At 35.9% G+C, this 22872-nt stretch overlaps 4 protein-coding genes across 4 annotated transcripts in view; 3 read left to right on the top strand and 1 right to left on the bottom strand.

Annotated features, from left to right (window-relative positions):
• The first annotated feature begins 5112 nt into the window (after positions 1–5112).
• Positions 5113–6800, top strand: LOC137577323 (BTB/POZ domain-containing adapter for CUL3-mediated RhoA degradation protein 3). Its single transcript, XM_068290755.1, has 2 exons — positions 5113–5594; positions 5660–6800. Exons 1-2 carry the CDS (start codon positions 5426–5428, stop codon positions 6382–6384), a joined length of 894 nt encoding a protein of 297 aa, XP_068146856.1. The 5' UTR covers positions 5113–5425; the 3' UTR covers positions 6385–6800.
• Positions 6801–6961: 161 nt separating this feature from the next.
• Positions 6962–7477, top strand: IFT20 (intraflagellar transport 20). The gene has a single exon (XM_068290756.1). It carries the CDS (start codon positions 7021–7023, stop codon positions 7435–7437), a length of 417 nt encoding a protein of 138 aa, XP_068146857.1. The 5' UTR covers positions 6962–7020; the 3' UTR covers positions 7438–7477.
• Positions 7415–8539, bottom strand: LOC137577322 (INO80 complex subunit B). The gene is made up of 3 exons (XM_068290754.1): positions 8497–8539; positions 8349–8441; positions 7415–8287 (listed from the first exon to the last, which is right to left on the bottom strand). Exons 1-3 carry the CDS (start codon positions 8516–8518, stop codon positions 7470–7472), a joined length of 933 nt encoding a protein of 310 aa, XP_068146855.1. The 5' UTR covers positions 8519–8539; the 3' UTR covers positions 7415–7469.
• A 6000-nt stretch (positions 8540–14539) lies between these two features.
• stw (straw) overlaps positions 14540–22872 on the top strand; it is a 32251-nt gene continuing 23918 nt past the window's right edge. The window contains exon 1 of the mRNA XM_068288567.1: positions 14540–14967. Coding sequence (XP_068144668.1) covers positions 14823–14967 — 145 coding nt within the window. The 5' untranslated portion in view covers positions 14540–14822. The remainder of the gene's footprint in view (positions 14968–22872) is intronic.

Raw genomic sequence — 22872 nt, 5'->3', positions numbered from 1 at the left:
CCGAATAATTTTTTTCTTTAAATTGTTGGTTATTGTATTCAGATAATGGACAGATGGATGGTAAGAATGGTCTTCATAGTTTAATCCGTTTATTTCACAGGTGCATTTGAACAAAGAGAAGTCCGTCGAATTTATCCCCAACTTTTGATTTGGTCCTTTGGGCGAGTCTACTAAGTTACTTTTTTCCTTGAACTACGAAAAAAAAGTGAATTAAATTTCCCGTCGAATGTCATATTTATACCCTTGCAGAGGGTATTATAAAATTGATCAGATGTTTTTCATTAAAATCGGATAAGAATTAGATTTTTTTTGCCTACCAATAAGGGACATTTTACGGCAATCTAAACAGCGGCCTTTGGAAGGGGTATACGCATGAAAAGAAAGAGATGGAGAATAGAAGGGTAGTTTTGAAAAAAAAATTTTTTTTTCAGTGTAAAGCAAGAAAAAGTTTTGTACTTCGTGTTTGTTGCCACACACACAAATGCAAAACGTAATTTTTGATTGTATGCCTGCCTACCCCTGTCTTAAATTCTGATTTCATTGGATTGTTATTTAATGTTAGTGAAAAGTTTTGATGTTTAAGCGTTCAATTGGTCATTCTATTGAGATGATGTTCTGTTAATTTTGTGGGAATATCTCTAACGGTTTTTTAAAAAATTATTTTTGATAAAAAGCCTCAAAACTCGGACCCGGCAAAAAAAAAAAGACACATTTTAAAAATTTGTAAAATTAATCATACAGCTTCGGACCCTAAGAAAAAGTTTTAGGTCTAGTAAAACTAAGATAAACTGCATACCACAAATTGTCAGTTTGGCCCCAGGGTCCAATTTGGAGCCAATTGAAAAATGGAATTTTGTATGTATTTTTTTGGTCTCTCTGCTTAGCGTCATTTTAAGCAATTAATTCATTCTAAAGTATAACTACACTTAAACTACGAATCGTAGTGATTTAAATTTCCTGTCAAATGAGATATTGTTTATTAAAATCGGATTAAAAAATTCTGTGCCCGTTACAATCAAAATTTACAGATGTACAAAAAACAAGAGCTGCATAGTTGGAGTTCTTGGAAAAAATTAAAATGAATTAATATGTTTATTTTTAAGTTTACAAAGTTTCTTTAACTCCTTTATGATAAGATTTTTTTGTCAGTGCAAAGTTCTGGAATTTTAAATTTGTTCCTTTTTTGTCATGGTGAATTTAAAACGCTAGTAATTTTTCAATCAACCAATGGAAACACATTTTAGAAAATGCGAATCGTAGTGATTTAAATTTCCTGTCAAATAAGATATTGTTTATTAAAATCGGATTAAAAACAGATAGACTTCGAATGTATGTATGTCGCTTTGTTACTTCTTCCTTGTTGTTTTGTGGTCTACACACCAATCAACACACTTCCTCTAAGGGCCTCTGTTTTCAAAGTCAACGGTAAAATCTTCTACAAGTCTTAAATTGAACTTTTTATTAAAATTTTTTAGTAGGTATGGTTTAAAAGGAAAAAGTGACGATAATCCGTAATGGTTAAAATGAGACAACCATTTTGATGGAAAGATACCAAGAGTGGCATTTCAAGACACTTAAAAAATATATGAAGATTTAAAAAAGATTTAAGTAATATTTTTTCTTGTCTTGTAAATTCTGTGCCCGTTACAATCAAAATTTACAGAAGTACAAAAAACAAGAGCTGCATAGTTGGAGTTCTTGGAAAAAATTAAAATGAATTAATATGTTTATTTTTAAGTTTACAAAGTTTCTTTAACTCCTTTATGATAAGATTTTTTTGTCAGTGCAAAGTTCTGGAATTTTAAATTTGTTTCTTTTTTTGTCATGGTGAATTTAAAACGCTAGTAATTTTCCAATCAACCAATGGAAACACATTTTAGAAAATGCGAATCGTAGTGATTTAAATTTCCTGTCAAATGAGATATTGTTTATTAAAATCGGATTAAAAACAGATAGACTTCGAATGTATGTATGTCGCTTTGTTACTTCTTCCTTGTTGTTTTGTGGTCTACACACCAATCAACACACCTCCTCTAAGGGCCTCTGTTTTCAAAGTCAACGGTAAAATCTTCTACAAGTCTTAAATTGAACTTTTTATTAAAATTTTTTAGTAGGTATGGTTTAAAAGGAAAAAGTGACGATAATCCGTAATGGTTAAAATGAGACAACCATTCTGATGGAAAGATACCAAGAGTGGCATTTCAAGACACTTAAAAAAATATGAAGATTTAAAAAAGATTTAAGTAATATTTTTTCTTGTCTTGTAAATTCTGTGCCCGTTACAATCAAAATTTACAGAAGTACAAAAAACAAGAGCTGCATAGTTGGAGTTCTTGGAAAAAATTAAAATTAATTAATATGTTTATTTTTAAGTTTACAAAGTTTCTTTAACTCCTTTATGATAAGATTTTTTTGTCAGTGCAAAGTTCTGGAATTTTAAATTTGTTCCTTTTTTGTCATGGTGAATTTAAAACGCTAGTAATTTTTCAATCAACCAATGGAAACACATTTTAGAAAATGCGAATCGAAGTGATTTAAATTTCCTGTCAAATGAGATATTGTTTATTAAAATCGGATTAAAAACAGATAGACTTCGAATGTATGTATGTCGCTTTGTTACTTCTTCCTTGTTGTTTTATGGTCTACACACCAATCAACACACCTCCTCTAAGGGCCTCTGTTTTCAAAGTCAACGGTAAAATCTTCTACAAGTCTTAAATTGAACTTTTTATTAAAATTTTTTAGTAGGTATGGTTTAAAAGGAAAAAGTGACGATAATCCGTAATGGTTAAAATGAGACAACCATTCTGATGGAAAGATACCAAGAGTGGCATTTCAAGACAAAAAATATGAAGATTTAAAAAAGATTTAAGTAATATTTTTTCTTGTCTTGTAAATTCTGTGCCCATTACAATCAAAATTTACAGAAGTACAAAAAACAAGAGTTGGAGTTCTTGGAAAAAATTAAAATGAATTAATATGTTTATTTTTAAGTTTACAAAGTTTCTTTAACTCCTTTATGATAAGATTTTTTTGTCAGTGCAAAGTTCTGGAATTTTAAATTTGTTCCTTTTTTGTCATGGTGAATTTAAAACGCTAGTAATTTTTCAATCAACCAATGGAAACACATTTTAGAAAATATATGAAGTCAAATTTTATAATTCGGAACACCGGACTAACTTTTCCTTCCGTTTTACTTTAGACGTTGTTCACAGTCGATTAGTTTTTAAAATGAAATGTTTGTCCACTAGAATTATTGTTGGACACTCGATTGATCCAAGCCCGAATGCTTTGCGCAGTTAGTCACCGACGCCGACGCCGCATCACAAACACTTCGTCACCAGTTCATGCTGCTGGCGAAGTTCTAATTGGCTGGAGTGCGAGACCGAAACAACAACGCAAGCAGCGCAGTAGCGACATCGGCACATGTCACAACCACTTAAGCAAAAGGTGCGACAAAGATAGTTGCAAATATTCTAGAAGTGGCACTTGAGAAATTGTTATTGGCCAAATAAATAAATAACGTGGAATATTGCCAGATCAGATGAATATTATGCAGCTTGGACAGCTGTGCCCAAAATGTGGAATATGGCATCCCTTTTTTATGTACTACCTAACACTATTCTTGACAGCTTTGCTTATTCATTACATCGAATTGTATTTCATTTCATTTCATACCAAATTCTTAAAGGGTCAAGGTGGCTTTTGTCCGAGAAGTCAATGTAAAAATTTGAAATGCCGAAAAGTGGAACCCATTAAGTAATCAAAAAAAAAAAAAAAAAACATGTGCTTACGCAAATGTTTTCATAAAATTGTTATCGTCTTCTTTCTAAAACCGTTAATTAAAAAGGTTACAAAAATTAACAAAGTCAAATTTTGTGACAAACTTAAAGGCTTTTTTGCGGTGGTTCTACAACCATTCTAGTATTACTCCTCACCGCAAGTTGTCTCCCAAATACCTTCGTCCACTACCGACCGCCATCACTCGTCCATCGCGTGGTAGATCTCAAGTGGCTGTCTGTTATACATGTAACTGCCTACTCGGGCCCTTAATGAACTTTTTCTGGCTAATTTAGAAGCAAATTATTTATTAAAATCGCTCAACATTAAGTTCTTTTTTTTCCGATTCACGGCGCTTTTGTAATTAACTCCTTGTAGCAAAAGAGAGCAGCAAGTGCAGATCGTCATCGGAATTCGAGACCCCAGCCACCCTGAACACCAGAGGCCAAGAATTCACGTTTTATAGTCTGTAATTGTAATTTTAAATTATTAATAACTTAAAAACTTACGTGAAGAGGCAAATTGGGTGCTTCTTCAAGAGGTCCTCGGGGTCGTTACCGGGACCCAGTCTTTCCAAAAAGACTTTCTTCTTCACTGGCCGTGATCGCCAAATTAGGTCTTTTTGAGCCAGATAAGAACCTTGCTGCTTCTCTGGCAGGGCGCGAAAGTCAAACTCGGACTCGAACTCACTATCCTCTTCCTCAAAAACAGGTGGAGGCGGCGGTGGTAGTTGCTCCTCCTCAAGCCATTCTATCCCCGACACTGGTGGTGGTGTCGTCTCCATTCGAGGTTTCTGCCCCGATGTGCTGGGGCTGTCCTCGAGCAGGCGTTTTCGTTGCCCACCGTGTTTTTTTTTCCACGTGGCGCTTTATATTTGAGAGTCTCGTAGAATCGTAGTCACAAAACTGGCACACAGGCATTTTGGTTTCGTTTTCCTTCTGTTTATCCGTTGTCTTTGTTTTTCCGTTATTTTTTGTTTTGATTTCGATAACGATATCGATTACTTGGCGTGTTTTTGCGCCAATAATACAGGGTCGGCCAAAAGAAGGTCCATGTCACGGATGTGTGTATGATTCCCATATTTTGGACCTTACCAAGAATATAAAGGAAATGCTTCGTTCTTAGCGTTGCTTTCTGACCAAAATTAATATACCCTTTTTGCAACGGTATAAAAAGGGGTGTCCACTGTTGCAACTCGAAGGAAATATCGAACATGCATCGAACAAAAGAGCTGTCGATACATCGATTGTTTTTTTACACCAGTGCTGCCATCATAGCTATTTTTTTTTTTTTTGATAATCTAGCATCTCTTGTTTGGAAGATTATGGCAACACTGTCACACACACACAAATACATACAGTATAGACAAATCAAGGCAACAGCAAGTGGATTTCTGGGCTTTATTCAATTTTGAAGACTATCGATCCGTTGGTTTTTCATTGTTAATCGTGGCATTGCCTGCATACCCGTCAAAATTGATTCGTATCCGTTAGAGCTCGAGGAGAGCGCGGGCGGCAGCAACGCAAAGGAGAGCGTTTGCAATAGCTCCAACTCCAAAGAGAAGGGCGTCGTCGGCGATTTGGCCAAACTGCACTTAACTGCCAATCCCAATCAGCAGCTTGTGCTCCAGTTGCAGCCGGAAGCCATGTCTGGCGATCAGAAGGTACTACTAAAGGGGCACGCCTCACAATATGTAAAATTAAATGTTGGCGGACGTTTATATTTCACCACAATTGGAACACTCACAAAACACAACGATACCATGCTCAGCTGCATGTTTAGTGGGCGCATGGAGGTGCTAACAGACTCAGAAGGTTTGTTGGTCATATCTTGCAAGGTGATTTGTTTTGGTTTAATGGTTCTACTTTTGCATTTTAAGGCTGGATCCTTATAGACCGTTGTGGCAATCATTTTGGCATTATATTGAATTTTTTGCGAGATGGCACTGTCCCGTTGCCTGAAACTAATAAGGAAATTGCGGAGCTTCTTGCAGAAGCCAAGTACTACTGCATTACCGAGCTGGCCATGTGCTGCGAACGCGCCTTGTGCGCACACCAGGAACCAAAGCCCATCTGTCGCATACCATTGATTACGTCGCAAAAGGAGGAACAGCTCCTGATCGGTGCATCTTCAAAACCTGCCGTCATATTGGTGGTTCAGCGGCAGAATAATAAGTATTCATATACCAGCGCATCGGATGATAATTTGCTCAAGAACATTGAATTGTTCGATAAGCTATCGTTACGCTTTAACGAACGCATCCTTTTTATCAAGGATGTGATTGGACCAAGTGAAATATGCTGCTGGTCCTTCTACGGTCATGGCAAAAAGGTTGCCGAGGTGTGCTGTACATCTATAGTATATGCCACAGATCGCAAGCATACCAAAGTGGAATTCCCGGAGGCCCGCATATATGAAGAAACGCTGCAAGTGTTGCTCTACGAGAATCGCAATGCGCCTGACCAGGAGCTGCTGCAAGCTACATCTTCGGTGCGTGCCGGTGGTGTCAGTGGCACTAACATGCATCAGTATACAAGCGATGAGGAGGAGGAGCGCACAGGTCTGGCTCGACTGCGTTCGAATAAACGCAATAATCCAAACTGACTTGCACTTCCCGATATTTGATGGCCAAAACTGTCAGGACGGTTAACTGGCTCAGCCAGTGCCCGCTTCTGACCGCGGTTCTGCTGCCTTCAAGCATACATTCAACACATATATACGTACGCGCACACGAAAAGCCAATATTGACAAATCCACAAAGTAAAACACCCAGGGCCCAGCCGGTTGGGTCCCAGGCCACAGGGAGCTCTGTCTCATGCATACATATAGCTATTCTATTAACTTCATATACATACATATATAGATATATATAACCCCCATGCTGATACCGATCCATCGATACGAGTATGATGCCCCGCCAAGTTTACCACACCATGAGCAAAGTATTAGGAACATAATTATATATGAATCTGTACAAAACAATTATTAAATGAATTAAAAAATGTAATCAATTCGAAAAATTCAAACTTCTATATAACCGATATTATAGATATATAATGTAATTTCTTTGAAAAGAAATCCACTCCTTAGTAAAATTTTAGGGTGTTTATAAAGCGGCTTGTCGGAAACTAAATATGTTACCACCAGTTTATCTCCTTAGCAACGAAACTGCCAAAACAAAAAAACACATTGTGAAAAAAGAATTGAATTATTATAAACCAAAAAAAAAAAAAACTTAAAATGGTTGAACGGCTGGGTCCACCGGACAATAATCCCAATGGCTTGAGCCTTTTCATCGACGACATCTACAGACTGAGAGTACAGGATCCAAGCATTGCCAATCAGACGGTGGAGCTGCGTCAGGAGTGTTTAGAGTACTCAAGGAATTTGCAGTTGTTCAAGAAACTCGGAGAAGACTTTTACAAAATATCAAATACCTTCGCAAAAGATGTTGAAAAGGAGAAGCTGCGCGCTATTGGCACACAAAATCAATTGAAAACCATGTCCAAGCAACGACAAGCGGAGCAGCAGGTATATCAGAGTCAAATTCTCGAACAAAGTGTGGAATTGGAGCGCCTGAAGAGCGAATATCAATATTTGCAACGCATTGAATCAGAGCAACAAGAAATAATCAATAATTTTTTAGTTAATCAATAAAATAATCTGTATATTATAAATATATTATTGTTTTACACAGGATCCACTGAGGCTGCAAGATTTTTGCGGTAACATTCCAGACTCCTACAAAGTGGTACTTTGGTCGTGGAGCAAGTGTACGCTCTATAATTGCTGCATCCGTTTATGTGGCAGAGCTGTCGTGCGGGTGGCTCAATTGCGCTTTGCGGTTTGAGAGGAAATTCTTGTCCTGCTGGCACCATGATATAAGCCCCGTCCAATGTATTCATGTAGGTAAGAGTTGGTAACGAAGGCTTTAGATTTTGCTTGTTGCGGGCTGCCGAGCGCTGCTTATTGCTTTCCTGCTTTTTTAGCAACCGCTCCATTGTCTTCTGTTTGTCTTTTTCTCGTCGCTCATCTGCCTGTTGTTTACGTTTCTGGGATTTGAGTGCAGCCTTTTGAATTTCCTCTGCCGTCTGGGGCTTTTCCTTTTCCCTATAACCGGTGGGCAGGGAAATTAACTCTTCGGCAAATCCTGACAAATTTGTTTCAGAGTCCTGTGTACGCTCATACATGGCTCTTTGACGTGCCGTCATCAGTTTGGGATCTTTGATTTTCTTTAGTTCCTCGTCCACATCCTCCAGTTTGCCCGTTTCGATGGCATTCAACCAACGCTCCTCGTCACTGGAGGTGTCGCTGTTTCTTCTTGGTTTTTTAGCCTTTTTATTTCCGGCATTTGGCGTAGTCGAATTACCAGGTGGTGCACTGGGTTTCTTTGATCGTATACTTGGAAATTCCAGGATGTTAGATCCCTCGGTAACACTAGCCTGTGGAGGTTGAGCCTGAGCCTGAAGCTGGGGCTGAGGTGTTGAGTCATTTTCTTCAGCGGCACCTACATGAAAAACAAAGGAAATATATACACAAAACAAAATCTGCATAATTTGTAAACTCACCGCTCGGCGTTTGTGAATTCACTGGAATTGGTGACGGTGTTGGTGAAACAAATCTGGCAGGCTTTTGCCTTTTGCTCCGTTTTGAACGGCGGTCTTGAAAATGCAATGAAAATTATAATCATAATTACTCTAATATTATTTTTATTACCTGAATTTTCCGTGTTTACCATTTTAATCTGAGAGAGGTGGTATTTCTGTCGATACTATTTTATCGCTTTTATCGTGAGAAGCCACCATGGGTGATTACTCATCTCTACTTTGTTGGCGCCAACCTTGAACTTGAATATATATAGCATACTTTTGGGATACGTTATCTGAAAGAGAAATTCAAAACTAAAGGTTCGGCAGTACCTCCCAACATAATAATCACTTGAATTTCGAGTCAGGAAACCTCAAGAAGAAAAGATGGATATAATTAAAAGTTGTTACAGATTTGGCAGCTATTTCCAATGAACCCAAAAGCAGCATTATACTTAGCGTAAATAGGCACTGCCCTAAACGAGGCAACAAAAATCCATAGCATAATTTTATGTGCTTATATTTTTTATGGATCCCACTGTTTTTTAAGGTCCCAGTATTTCCTGTTCAAAAAATACTAAAAATACCGCCAAATTCAAAATAGATAATTGCAATTGAGAAATAACTTATTTTTGTTTTGTTTTAGTTTTTTGTTTTTAAATTCGGATATATAATTCTTAACTTAACTCCTATAAATAGATACAGTAGTTACTTCAGTATTTTTACCATTAAAAGTAATTTAATAATTTAAGAAACTTAAAGAAATGTAATATTAGGAACATTGGGTAGTTACAGAAAACATTGTTCGTTCAAAAATGCATCTACTAAAAAGCAAACAATAATTAACAACTTTGAGCTTAAAATGATTGATACCTAGTCACACCCTTTCGGTACAGGGTATCCCCGAGTCGTGACCCCAACATAACCTACTAAAATTGCATATTTATTTATTCGATTCAGAAATTGAGTATGCGGTTTGACTGTATCTCAATTAGATCTATCTCAGCTGGAACAGCAATCGCGATATCAAATCAGCAACAACGCAGCAACATTACCAGATTCAGAGTCAATAAACAGAGCAAAATTTTGGTCAATTGACCAAGTTGTTATTTTAACTAGAGCCACAAATCTAAACTATGAAACTCAACTCCGCTTTCAGCTCCCGCGCTGCCTTTGCATAAAATCGTTCATCGAAAAAAATGACGAAAATCTAGCTGTGGTTTGAAAATTGAAATGTACTACATTTATCTTTCGTTAATAGACTCATTGAGTGGCTCCATAATGTTAATACCCGCTGCTGTGATAGTTAAGGCCATATTAAAAATACAACTTGCAAATTAGGTACTATAACCTTATCAACAATTTATGTGAATATAAGAGTGAAACAAGGAGTATTATTTAAACTACTTCTCAATCTGCAACCGCATTTGGCACAACCTTGAACCGACTGTGCGGAAGGCAAAACTCGAATTGACCGATAAATTTATGACCTCATGGGTTGTCTTCTAGTTTTAAGGGGTCAATTAGAAATAATATAATTTGACAAACTTTGGGAAATTTGTTCATAGATCTCGCCTGCAGTCTATGAAACTGGGCAACGTAGTGCAACAAAAGGCATTTCATTTTGCATAAAGTCGTGATTTGCTTTCCGTTTAATTTTAAAAGGTTTTTTTTTTGTCTTTTGTTTTGGGTACCGCCAGATTGTTGCAAAAGTACTCGATCGCAGAAAACAAAGCCAATAAATTAGTTAACTTTGGGAGTCTTTTGTTTTGCCATGCCACATTTGGGCGGAGGTGTTTGACCAGTAAATAAAGCAACAAATTCTCTTATTTATTTCAGTTTCTATTTTACGCAGATTGAGATCTTTTATTTGGCAAACATAATGAAACCAAAAGTGAAGGTATTTTAATTGTGGCAGGTTTTCCTCTATTTTTGTTTTATTTCTGTTTTTTTTTTTTCATTGTACAAGTATATAGAGAGCGGATATATGTATATATTAAAAACCGAACTGCCATTCAAATAATGCGGATTTAGCTATGAATTAGTAATAGGCAAGCACGCCCAAAATCATTTTTTTTTTTTACCTCTTTTACCTTACACATTGCCGTTAATATACAAAATAATTTACCATGACAAGCAAAGGGAGCTTAACTGACTTTCGATTGAATGGACATTAGACTGGTTTGTTTCTGGCATGGAAACAGAAAAGTACCGAATCAAGAGAGAGAGAGAGAGTCAAATATTACGTATGCGACATGTTGCAGCAAATGATTATTGTTCGTTTTTATTAATAGAACAATTGTTTAATTTAATTGGTACTTCAAAATACAATCATCGATTTGGCTTTGGGCTCCTCCCATTATTCCCACCTTTTTCGGTGTTATTTTTTTTTACACGTTTTTTCTCTTTTGGTAAAAAAAAAACACCCATAAGTTGCAATCGAAATTTTGTTGCCAACAGCTGCCCGTACGAATTCAATTTATAGTCATTAATTGGCTCACACTCTAAATTTCAAAGTCGTAGATAACCCATGACCCTGACATAAACTTCTCCTTAATGTCGTATTTTAGATTGGGTATCGACTTTGAGAAAAGTCTAAAGACCAACATGACGTATGAGCAACGTGTTATAAGCAACCAATCTAATTAAAATCTAAGCCAAGTTTCGTATCGCCTTTTAACAGTAAAAAGAAATAGAAACTTTAATGTTTGAGTTATTTCACTCTTAAGCCTAAAATAACATTCTGGGTCACAAGAATGATGAAGTTTCGAAATGTTTTTTTTTAGTTTTCAAAAAGTCTGTAACAAAATCTTTTGTTTAGAATTGCATATCCAATCCAAAAGTCTTCTCACTCTTATCCAATCTATCTCACAATCATTGATTTATTATTATATATTATAGGTATATAGGCAATTAATTGTTATAATTTAAATTTATAAGAACTGTACCAAAATTGAGTAATTCAATTGCCCATCTTTGACCATTTCAAAATTTGAATATGGTGTCACATGATCTACTTACAAATCAATTTGGGTTTGTCTAGCGGATAGGCGGATATGGCTTAGAAAATTGCGTCAAGAGTTCTGAGAGGTGTGGGAAAACCCAACAGCTAAAAACAAATGCAAATACATATTGCTGTTTGATCATGTGGTTGATGGTTTCTACTGGGGAAGCCAAGACAAGATTGTTTTCCTCCAATCTGACCGATGACTTCCGTCATAAAAAAATGGTATAATTTTGAGTTCAGAATTGACCATTTAAGATTTTTGCAGAGTTGATCTTACAACACATCAGGTACGATTGAGATACTCAAGGTTTAGATGTGATTGATGGAAACGGAACTATGTCTAATTTTGATATTATTCCTACATAAAGCCCAAGAGCGAGTAAACCTTAGAGATAAGATAACCAATTTGTTGATTATCTTAATTAAACTTTTATAAAAGTTGTTTATACTATAGATATAAGACGATTGATTTGAAATTTCTCTTGCCACTCCCGGACCCAATAAATCTCAATTGTACAATGTAAAAGTGTATGTAAGTATGTGTACATCCATGAATGTTTGTGGCTCTCGATGGTAGTCCAATGGCAGCGGTTCGTTGCAACCACAAACTACATGTTTCTGTTTCAATCTACCGATCCCCAGACAAACGCAATTTTCAAGACCACATTTCACATGTGACTGACAGCAACAGGCAACCCAAACAGCCCGCTAGTCAGTCAGCTAGCTAGCTAGCTGCTAGCCTAGCTAGCCATCCAGCCATCCAGCGATCCATCTGGCTATGGAGCAGAATACTTGAGGTGAACTACCGATTAAGTGGTTGGAGCTAGAGGGGAAAACACCAAGTGGCAAATGGCACACGTCTGCATCTACACAATATAGTTGTATTCACATTTGTATATACATGCATACACAGTATATGCATTTCCATATCCACATAGCGGGTCGGTGTTGGCAATAGCTTTTACTTTTCTCCAGTTGATACGGCCAATGTCAGTTTTAGTGCAACAGCTGCTGCTGCATGCAATTAAAATTCATCAAATCAAAAGCGACGAATCTTATTAAGGAGCGATAAAAGTTTAATTATATTTCATCCATGGCACGAACTAAGGGTTTGTGCATCCACCCACATAGACCTGTCTACATATTATACATAAGTAATTGCTCTTGCACGGAACTTGAAAACATTGCTTATATAAAAGGAACATAATTTGTATCACAATCAAAATGAAAATGAATTGTGAGAAAAGTTTTTCGGCAACGCCTTGCATTGATTTTCCCTGGTACATCGTTAGATTAATTAATATTAATTACACTGCATTGTTGAAATTATATAAAAATCGTAGCCATGATCGGTAGGAACGCCAATAAATTTTAATCCACTAAAACAGGATTTTTTTTGTTTTTGTTTGCTTTTCGTGTCCATTTCGAATAGTTTACAAAAAGCGAGGCCATGGGCCATTATTTTCTAGTTTATGTCTTTGTTAATTGACAATGATAGTTTAAATGGATGTGTTTTATTGATTTTTTAATACATACTGGTATACGCCTAAGATTTTGCCTGAAAATTGATAAATTTTTAGTCCTTTTCTTAACCTGACATTTAGATAAATGCAGGTCTTTTTTAAGAAAATTGCTAGTTTTGAATTGGAGTTTTTTAGGTAATATTTTTTCGGGGTGAGATTATTTATAGTGTCGAATATAAAGCACGATTTAAAAAGCAAATTTTATCCTAAGATCGTATTATAGTAGCCTTTATTTGCGTACTAAACTTTCGAGTTTTATCAGAAAAATGTTTTCTTGGTAAGAATTATCCATAAAACTAAGTGTATAAATTGTGAATTCATAAAAACAGTAAGTTAACGAGAATCAGACTGCTATATCATATACCTAATTCCTAAACGAACGATTAAAGAGTCATGAAAAAGATCGGCCAAATAGTGATATAACCTTTTTTGGTTTTAGGCTGATCAACTCAAACAGTTAGTACTGATTAAACTTCAATTGTTGTTGAGGTTTATTTAAGAAACTGTCTTATTTTTTATGAAAATTTACTATCTCTCTTTTTAACAACGTCAATTTTGGGTATGCTTCGAACTAACTTTACCGAGCTTCGTTTTCTAAAAATGTTTTATTTTAGTTAAACTATTCGGAAACATTATTTATTTCAAAACTAACTTTAAGAGGGGCTGATAATAGCCAAGACAATATTTTGATTTTAAGAGTTGATTGTAAATTCTAGACATAGAAACGACTGAAAAAAGATAGAAATTTAGGAATACCAAGAGAAATTTGTTTTTATTATTCCTTTTCTACATTATCTCAATAATAGAATGCTAATCTTATTAAATTATAAAATAACTTATTAGACTTAAGTTAAAAAAGATTTATTAAGCGTGTGACATATAGAAAAATGTTTGATTGGAAATTAAAATTTGGCTATTTAACAACACAACAACATTTTGTTAGCAATCGCTTTTCGGTCAAACAAATAAAAAAAAAACAAATTTAGAATAAAAAATTAGTGAAACTTTTAATCAGTCTTAAATTTATAATCTCGTGTATAAATGCAAATTATTAACTTGTCGTAGAATGCGGCGTGAGGCATTAAAGTGTTTTATCGTAAACGGTATACACACAGAGACGCTCGATGCGAGTGGCAACAAAGAGAGCGAATATCGTTAGCAGCTGATAAACGAAAGACTTAAGCAGGAAACTTAATATTAGCGTAGAGTTTAGTACAGGCATTTCGCATTTAGTAAATGATATTTTGGAATTAAACCCGCAAACGAACGAACATGTATGTGTGTATCCGTATCCGTGTGGTACGAACGAATTTCAAACATGTTTGTGTACTAAAAAATCACACACTTCAAAGTAAAGTAGCTGGTTTTCTTTCGCTGTTTTCAGCTCTCCGACTTTGTGATCGTATCTTGGACTGTTGCTGCTGCTGCTGCTGCTGCAATTTCTTGCGCTCTTTGAGCCATGGCATGAATCATTCGGCCATTCCTATTCCACACTCTGGGCCGTTCGTTTGTTACCTCAACCTGTAGCAGCAGCAACTTGTGAGCTCCAAAGATTTTATAAAGTCAAACTCGCGCAGCTGCTGCTTCAGTTTGGTGCTTAATCGCGTTGCGCGTACTTCGGCAACGGTTTGCTCTGCTTTTGCAATTGCGGTTTCTTTTCTGCAGTTCAGAGTATACCTAACGGCATATATATATATATATATATATGTATATATAGATATGCATATAGTGTAACGCAGACCAACTATATTTGTATAGTCAAAGTGTTAATTATCCTACATTGCTGCAGAAAACGTCAAGTCCGGCAAGGAAGGCGGTTTTTGGCCAACAAAAAAAATTGAGAAAAGAAAAGTGTTTGGTGGTAATCGAATTTTAATCGATCAACAACAAAAAATATACAAACAAATAACACAAAGAGCAACAACAATGTCCAGCAAGTGCAATATGCCGTTTAGGGCATTAGACAAATTAATTGGACTTTTGGCAATCTATGCAATAATTTTGCAATTATCGCCTGCAGTTCAGGCAGTGCGTATCGGCGGATCACAGCAACCGAAACAACGGATAAAAGGTGAATTTCACTTTCTCTCGTTCAAGAGTGACTCAGAGGGTTGAATTCTTTTTTGAACAATCAATTAGTGACTCTTACTATCAGTTTAAGCATTTTGCACGCATTTAAATTAAAACTTAACCGAATGGACAGAAGCGTACAACTTAATTATGGGCTATTTTACAGTCAGTCAAACAAACCGAAACGTTGATTTGATTAATTGCTTGTTCGCTTGAGTTATTGATTATAATTTATTGCCTTTCGATCGTTTGCCAAACAATTGGTAGAGAGGGGTCTGGAGGGAAAACAAAGCAGGTAAACTTGCGTAGAGCAGAGTGAGCGTTTTGTTTGATGGACAAGGACCAACATTGTCGCTCTTACGCAAACGCCACGCCAATTGGAAACTTAATTACAATTTCAATTTCAATTCCAATTTCAAAGCGTTGGGTGTGTGTGCGTGTGTTTCTGTGTGTATGCACGGCAAAGAAAACATCACGGGGTGGCCTTGTCCATGATGCGAAGAGTAGTACGAAGTACTTTCATTTTTAGTGCTCCGTCGCATTCACAAAACATATTTGTATGCAAACGGATGTGGATGTGCATAAAATGCTCCACCAAAAAAGAGCCATAACAAGTTATGAATGGCGCAACTCGCGTGTGGCACGATCGCTCGACAAAAAACAAAACAAAACCCATGCTATCAAATGTACCAAAAATTTGAGACAAAATGCAAAAATATTCACACATAATAAGTAAGTAAATGTGGAATTTGAAGTTCCTAATTAGCAAGTTGAGGACATTTTTTTGTTAGTTGATGTTAATCGAATGAGTGCCACTTACTCTGGCATGTGTGTGTGTGTGTGTGTGTGTGTGTGCGTGTATGTAAATGCAGCCAAGTGAAAATCAAAGACAAAGACACAGAGTGGCAAGTGGCATGTTGAACTTGAAAATTGTTTTGAGCCCCGAGCCCCTGAAGACAAGCCGAGACCAAACTGAAGACCACGGTCAGTGTGGTGACAATGACAACAACAACAGCAACAACAACAACAACTATCCAACATAAAGACAACAGCCAAAGACTATTACTATCATCTTTGTGGCATAGTCGTCATGCATCATGGTGTCTTTAACTGTTTCGATCAGGGTATTTCCACTTTCATTTTAATAAACTGGAAATATGAACAGGAAATCTTAAAATACATACACTCGCCGTCATTTATTTGGGAACATTAGAAAGGCTTTTGCGAAATAACTAGTTGCATACCTTTCTATTGCCGACAAATGGTTCTAATTGTTGCACCTCTCTCTCTCGAGACCCAAACCCTGTTGGCCAATGTAATGCGTAGGCCAACTTGTTGCCAAGGTCGTGCAACTGAGCGTATGAATGAAAAATAAATAGGATAGGCTTAGCTTTTGTATAATCGATACGCTTCGATTCCTGCTGCAATGGAAAACCATAATCTTGATGGATTTCTAAATATATAAATTGTGTGTTTCTTTAATCTCCTAAATAGGTCTGCACATGCAATAGCTCAATTTGTGCTTTCACCATTTTTAGCATATTTTTAAACTATTTGCCTTAGTTAGTTATCGTTATGCACATAATCGATTCACATCGATGGACAAAAAACCAAGTTAATACCTACACCAATTCTCAAATGGACAGACTAATAGAACCGGTATAAACGTTCAAATATGCCGACACTTCCGTCATAGTATAAATTCTAGCTGCAAGTGATAGATAGTTATGCCAGTTGAGAAATACACATACATATACATATGTCTCTCGATTTCGACACTTGAAGAAGGATCGTTAATAGAAAGTTTCCGGATGATTGCTTCTTACACAAGAGACAAAAGACCAGAGATGTTTGTATGTGAAGAAAAAGTCAATTAGTGTGCCATTTGGCAAGATGTTTTTATGTATTGATTTTTGATTTGGTATTTTCGTGCTTATTATATTGGAAAAGCGAACGCAAAATGGGTTGAAACGATTTTTTGCTGTTATTTTTTGATTTTTCATTTTCCATTTTATGGAATGTATGTAACAGCAGCGTCATTGGCAACAAATTTCAACCCACTCTATGGGTAAGTCGTCTATGTTGGTCGTATCTATACGTAATTTGTGCCCATTGTTGTTGGTGGTGGTGGTGGCAGGGACCACACCCCATATAGTAAACCTACAACCAAAAGAAACAAAAACAAACAAAAAAATGCAACTGTGACTGACTGTGCATGTTTTTCGCCAAATTGGCTTTGACGACTGAAACTGGCCAGAAACAAATCAAACGCAATATGGTCATAATTATTATAAAAGTTGATGCACAAATTATATATCGGCAATTTGCACTAATTTCCTGTTTGCAACAACAACAACTCAATTGTTCTCCTTAATAAATCATTAAAAGCGGGCCAAAGAAAAGCAAAACTTTAAAAACTTGGATGAAGGCATGTGTAGTTAGTCTATGTTATCGGAATACTGAATATAATGCTTAACAAATAAAAACAGAAAAACACAAAAAATTAAATACATAGGTACATACATTTAATTGAAATTCAAACAGCAAACCCGTTGAACCCGTTGTAGTCGCATTTAATATCGCTGGGCGCTGAGAGCGAAAAACAAAAAAAAAAATGAAGATACAGTTTATTTTTTGCACAAGGCTCAAACGCTCAAATGTCACGTTTGCTTTTTGGTAATAATTACGATAAAGTTGATACATTCCATTGAGCCATAATTAGTATGTATACTAGTCTAGGCATTATAATTGATATACGGGAAATATCTGCAAATGAGGTAGTCCTTCAACCAACTTATCGAAACGACAACTGGTCCAATGGGCAATAAATTAACCAAATGACTTTTCTTCATCTGTATGCAAAAAATATTCTAATATCTAATATCATGCGTTCAAAAATATATATATATATGTATGTATATTCTAATTCAAGTTTTGAAACCAGTTCACATTCATATGTATGGCTATTATTTGTTGTCAGGATTGAATGATATGAAACTGGTCAACTTAAGAAAATCCCAAATGCATAAGGTTAGTTCACTTTCATAAATCGCAAATCGATAGATATATAATTCGCCAAAAAACAAAGATATATTTGCATAAACATAATTGAATTAAATTCACATTCAAATTCCAATTTTGCGAACAAAACTTCAACAAATGCCATGCTGATTGGCAAAAATTATAAATAAATAAATGTATATAGATACATTTGCTAAGCTTGAAGTTTGTTACTGATATGCATTCAATGTGTATGTGTGTGTGTGTGTGCCCATTCCCACACACACACACCACATGCTATGTACTATCTTTGATGTACCCATAAAATACATTTCATTTTGAGCTAGAAATTTCGCCATTGCATGTCTTTGGCCATGAAAGTGAAAGGTGAAATTCAAACATGGCCAATTGTTTGGCAAGGACTTTGCTCGAAAATTTAATAACTAACAGATGAAACCAGAAATCATTTGATGTTTATCAGAATTTGAAAGATCACACTAGTTTGCGAATTTTTAATTAAAATAAAAGTTTTTGCATTTTGGTCAACAAAAACTAGGTCAAAACCGCGCGAATTTATTGAGTTTATATTTTCGATGGTATCATCCATTTTTCTTCTTTTTAATTTAGTTGATTGTTATATAATGCATTGGGTATGTCCGTATGTATGTATGTTTTTGCATATGTATATAGATAAATATCTGAATGTGAGTAGTCTGTGTATTGATTAACACCGATCCAGCAAGCCAAGTTTTAATGCAAAAATCAATCGCTATCTTAGAGCTTTGCCTGACTATGGATGGAGCAATACCCTTGTGCCTCAAAATCTTGCTAATAAATTGCGCCAAAGTAAACCCAACAAAGATTGCGAAATAGCAGCCCATAAAAACATTAGCAAAAAAACATTAGCAAAAAAAAAAACCGCGACAACCTTGGGAGCTGAATCTGTCCGGTGTGATGATAAACTGCCACCGTTTATGCCATTTTCGTTTTCATTTGGACCAGCATATTAACCCGGCTCAGCCTAGCTCCCGGCTCCCTGGTTTAAGTGCTTTTCCTGTAATTAAATTTCACCTGACCAGGTGTGTAATGTTGCTGATGTTTGGCGTGTTGGTGTCGGTGTTGGTGTTAGTGGTTGGTGGTCTCTGGTCGGATCCAAGTCTGTGCTACGTTCCGAGTGCTTCGTCCGTTTAAAGTGACAGCTGCATGTGCCTAGCTGCACTTAATTCTAACCAACATAAATAATTTGGGTCAAATAAGTATAATGCAGACAGCGGAGAGTCAAAATAACCCGCAAAACAAGACAAGAGTAGTAGAGCAAACGAGTAAGCGACTGTCTATGTCTATGTCTATGTGGTTGTAGTTGTGTTACATACATACGTACATACATACATAGATACATAATGTATCTCTCTACTACTTGTACTTGCTTGAGCCAGTCACAGCCGCCACCAGCTCAACGAAATGGAACAAAAAGTAGAAAAAAAAAGCAGCAAAAAAAAAAAAAAACAACAACAACAACTCGTTGACGCAAAATGCGACAGCGACAACCAAATAATGTTGGTGCTAGCCAAAAACATTGCTGCAAGATACATTATAAAACCGACCGCAAACCAACGAACCACCACCACCACCACCGCCACTCAGACTCCAATTCAGACCCAATAGACCCACAGACTCTAAATAAAACTGAGACTGTGACTGAGACTGAGACTTAGAGACTCAGTGAGCAATGCGAACCTTTTGCTTAAAGGAAAAAACTAATCTTAATCGCAATTTACTTTGGCCACTTCGTAGGCCAACACAAACGGCCCACATTCGCAATCGACAGCCAAAGACTAACCGCCCCCACCCGCCTCTACATCTTTCTGCCATCTCTCCTTCTACATATTTCTTTTGTTAGTAGGTACATATAACATATATATATAATCATTGATTATATAAACTTTAGTTTCAACTTACTAGGAAATTCTAGGCATAAAACTCTAACATTTTGCTGCATTTCCATAAGAAACGAAAAGAAATATATATACATTATATTATGGTGTGTCTTACGTCATAAAGCCCCCCGCTGCCCCCTACACCCATTCAACTTGGTCCGCATTCTTTTGTCTTTGGCTTAAACTCAAGGTGCCCGCTTTGGGCCATTGTAACTATTTTTTTTCTTTTTGCCGGTCGCTTGACAGACTAACGTTTGTTTAATTGATTTTTTTTCTCATTCGTTAGCCTATCAGCCAGCAGCCACTGCGAAAGTGTTGTTGAGCTTTCAACTTTCACACGCCATTCAAATGGCTAAAAATGAAAAGCATATTTAAATAACATAGGCTCAAAAGGATTACAGCATAAGTATTTATTTGAGCCGTTCGAATTGCAGGCAACAACTTTCGCCGCCACACTCAATGGCAGTGGCTTAGACTTAGCATGAAGTTAGATACATACATAAGTTAGTCAGTAGTTAATATGAATGGGCAACTAACTCAAAAGTTCTGTAGTAAAAGAAAAGGTTTTCATGCTATGACTCTGAGTTGAAGAGAACTTTTACTTTTGCCGAGAAAGTATATAATCTTCTGGCCATAATAAAGAAGGCAGTTCTTGACTAGTCTCTATTGTTATATTTTAAGTAGTTATTATGGAAATGTAAAATATTATTAACAATAGAAAATGGGGCAGCTAAAACACCTCTTACTTTCAATACTTTCTCGCTCTGTGGGATAAAGTCTTTCACCTGTCTCTTTAACAGCTTTATACACGGCTGAGATATATGTACATAATCAGATCCGGGAATCCAACCTGAGTCTTGTGGATTCAGCATGGGAGGGGAGCACTCTGAAGTAACCATGGGGTAAAAGGAGATTGTCAGAGATCAGAGCATAGAATCTATCCCTTCAAGGACTTTCCACTGCTTTGGCTTAATTACAGTCTGATGTCACTTGGTTCATCATTTAGAAAGTCGATTTATTCCACTTGTCCACTTGTGGACTGCTTTAAAAGCATGAGATATTGTGATTAGATCTATACTTTAAGGACTTTCCACCTGCTTTGCTCTAATCATTCTCTTTCTTCTTAGCATTAGTAATAAAAACATTGGTGTCTAAGGATTGCTTCAACTATTATAAATTAGATTTGTTACTTCATGAAAAAGGAACCTGAGAATTAATTAATATACGTATGTAGAAGTTTTCTAGTCCTTGCCCTGTATTAAAATGGCTTTTCGAATAGTGTCAGACAATGCAAAAGTATCTGACAGATAAATGGACGATTCTTTAAACATTTTATCGTGAACTTTTTCTAAATACATTTGTTAGTGGGTAGGCTTAAAACCTTTTCCCCATTTTAAACTTGTATTAAACGCAAACTGATAAATTTTTAATTTTCCAAACCGATTTAAGCAAATTTATTGTTGTGGTTAATGTAAATAAATAAAAATTCCGCCACTGAAATATCCACTATACTATAATTATTTTATTAACTTTTATTTTTATACTCTGAGGTTTTGCCACCTGAAGTAATTCTTGCCCATGTACATACATATATTTTAAATAGTTCAGACCTTACCTCCATGAACAATAATCAAACTGAGTTGCCTTAAAGAATGGAATTAGATTAAAGTGCTTTGTTTAAATTGCAGGTTTACATATGTACATATATATCCATATATAGAAGTCTTGCGTATGTAAAAACAGCTTCATATAAAGAGACTAAAGTGTGTGTGTGTATGTGTGTGTGTGTGTTTCTGTATACTTACGAGTGTTAGTTGCCCTTTGTTCGGTACGTTTTACTAATTACGCAGACAATTGTAATCCGAAAAATTGTTTCAACGGTCCCACATAATATTCACATCATTAAACCAAAAAAAAAAAAAAAAAAAGAAACCCAAAACGGAAAAAAAAGAGGGTTAGGAAAATATTTTTTCTTCTCATTTTTTTTTTTTTTTTGTAGTGTCGCAAGTTTTGAACCAGTTCAGAATGGTCAAACATAATCAAGATAATGTTCATCAAAATAGCACAAAACGAGGTTGCATGTGAAAAATGCATCATTGTGCCGCACACACACACACACATGGTATCTATGTATGTTGCAAAGTGCGTACCACAATTAGTAGATACTTGCATGCAAACATTTCGTACTTGCATTTGCTTACTTACTTACCAATTGAATTCAGTCTAAGCACAACAAGTGCAAATCAAACACTTGTTACCAACTCTTTTTGTCTTTCTCACGTCATGTTGTTTACTACTTGTTTGGTTTTGCAAAGGTCACTCTTGGTCAACAAGATACTTTGATCAAACCAAATGTATCTCATCGAATGGGGGAGAAATTCAAAAGATTAGAAATGCCAAAAAATTGTTTAACATAACATTTGGTGGGTGTGCCTCTACCTATCTATCCACATACATATGTACATGCAAGACAAATTATTATTATAATTAAAACAGCCAAGTTTATAACAAAAGCTCGAGTCACACACACACACAGAGAGTGTGTATACTATATAACCTTGAATTATAAGACTAGAATACAATCTAATTCTGAAATATATATACATATATATTTTGTGATTGGCAACAGTATGCTATGAGAATGTGAGAATGTGAGAAAGAGAGCAAGAGGGAGAGAGATGTGATTTTTAATCATCAAATTGTATAAGGTGCAGGCAAAAGCAGCCAAACAACCAAACGAATAAACAAATATTAGTTCAAGTATCTTAAAGATACAAAATTCCGTCACCAAGCTGGTTTACTTTTTTTTTTTGTTTTTTCTTTCGGCCAGGCTAGGCACCTGTTCAGTGTGTCCTAAAGCGACTTTTGAGTGCATAACTTATGCATCTAGTTATGTATGTTGTGCTTATTGCAAATTGTGAAGCAAATTATGCAACATTTTATATATCTTTTTTTTTGCGTCGAACCGC

Source organism: Drosophila tropicalis, unplaced genomic scaffold (assembly GCF_018151085.1).
Source record: "Drosophila tropicalis isolate 14030-0801.00 unplaced genomic scaffold, ASM1815108v1 contig_593, whole genome shotgun sequence".
In the NCBI taxonomy this organism is placed as follows: Eukaryota; Metazoa; Arthropoda; class Insecta; order Diptera; family Drosophilidae; genus Drosophila; species Drosophila tropicalis.
Note: the sequence above shows the minus strand (reverse complement) of the source record. Positions and strands in the feature narration are given on the sequence as shown.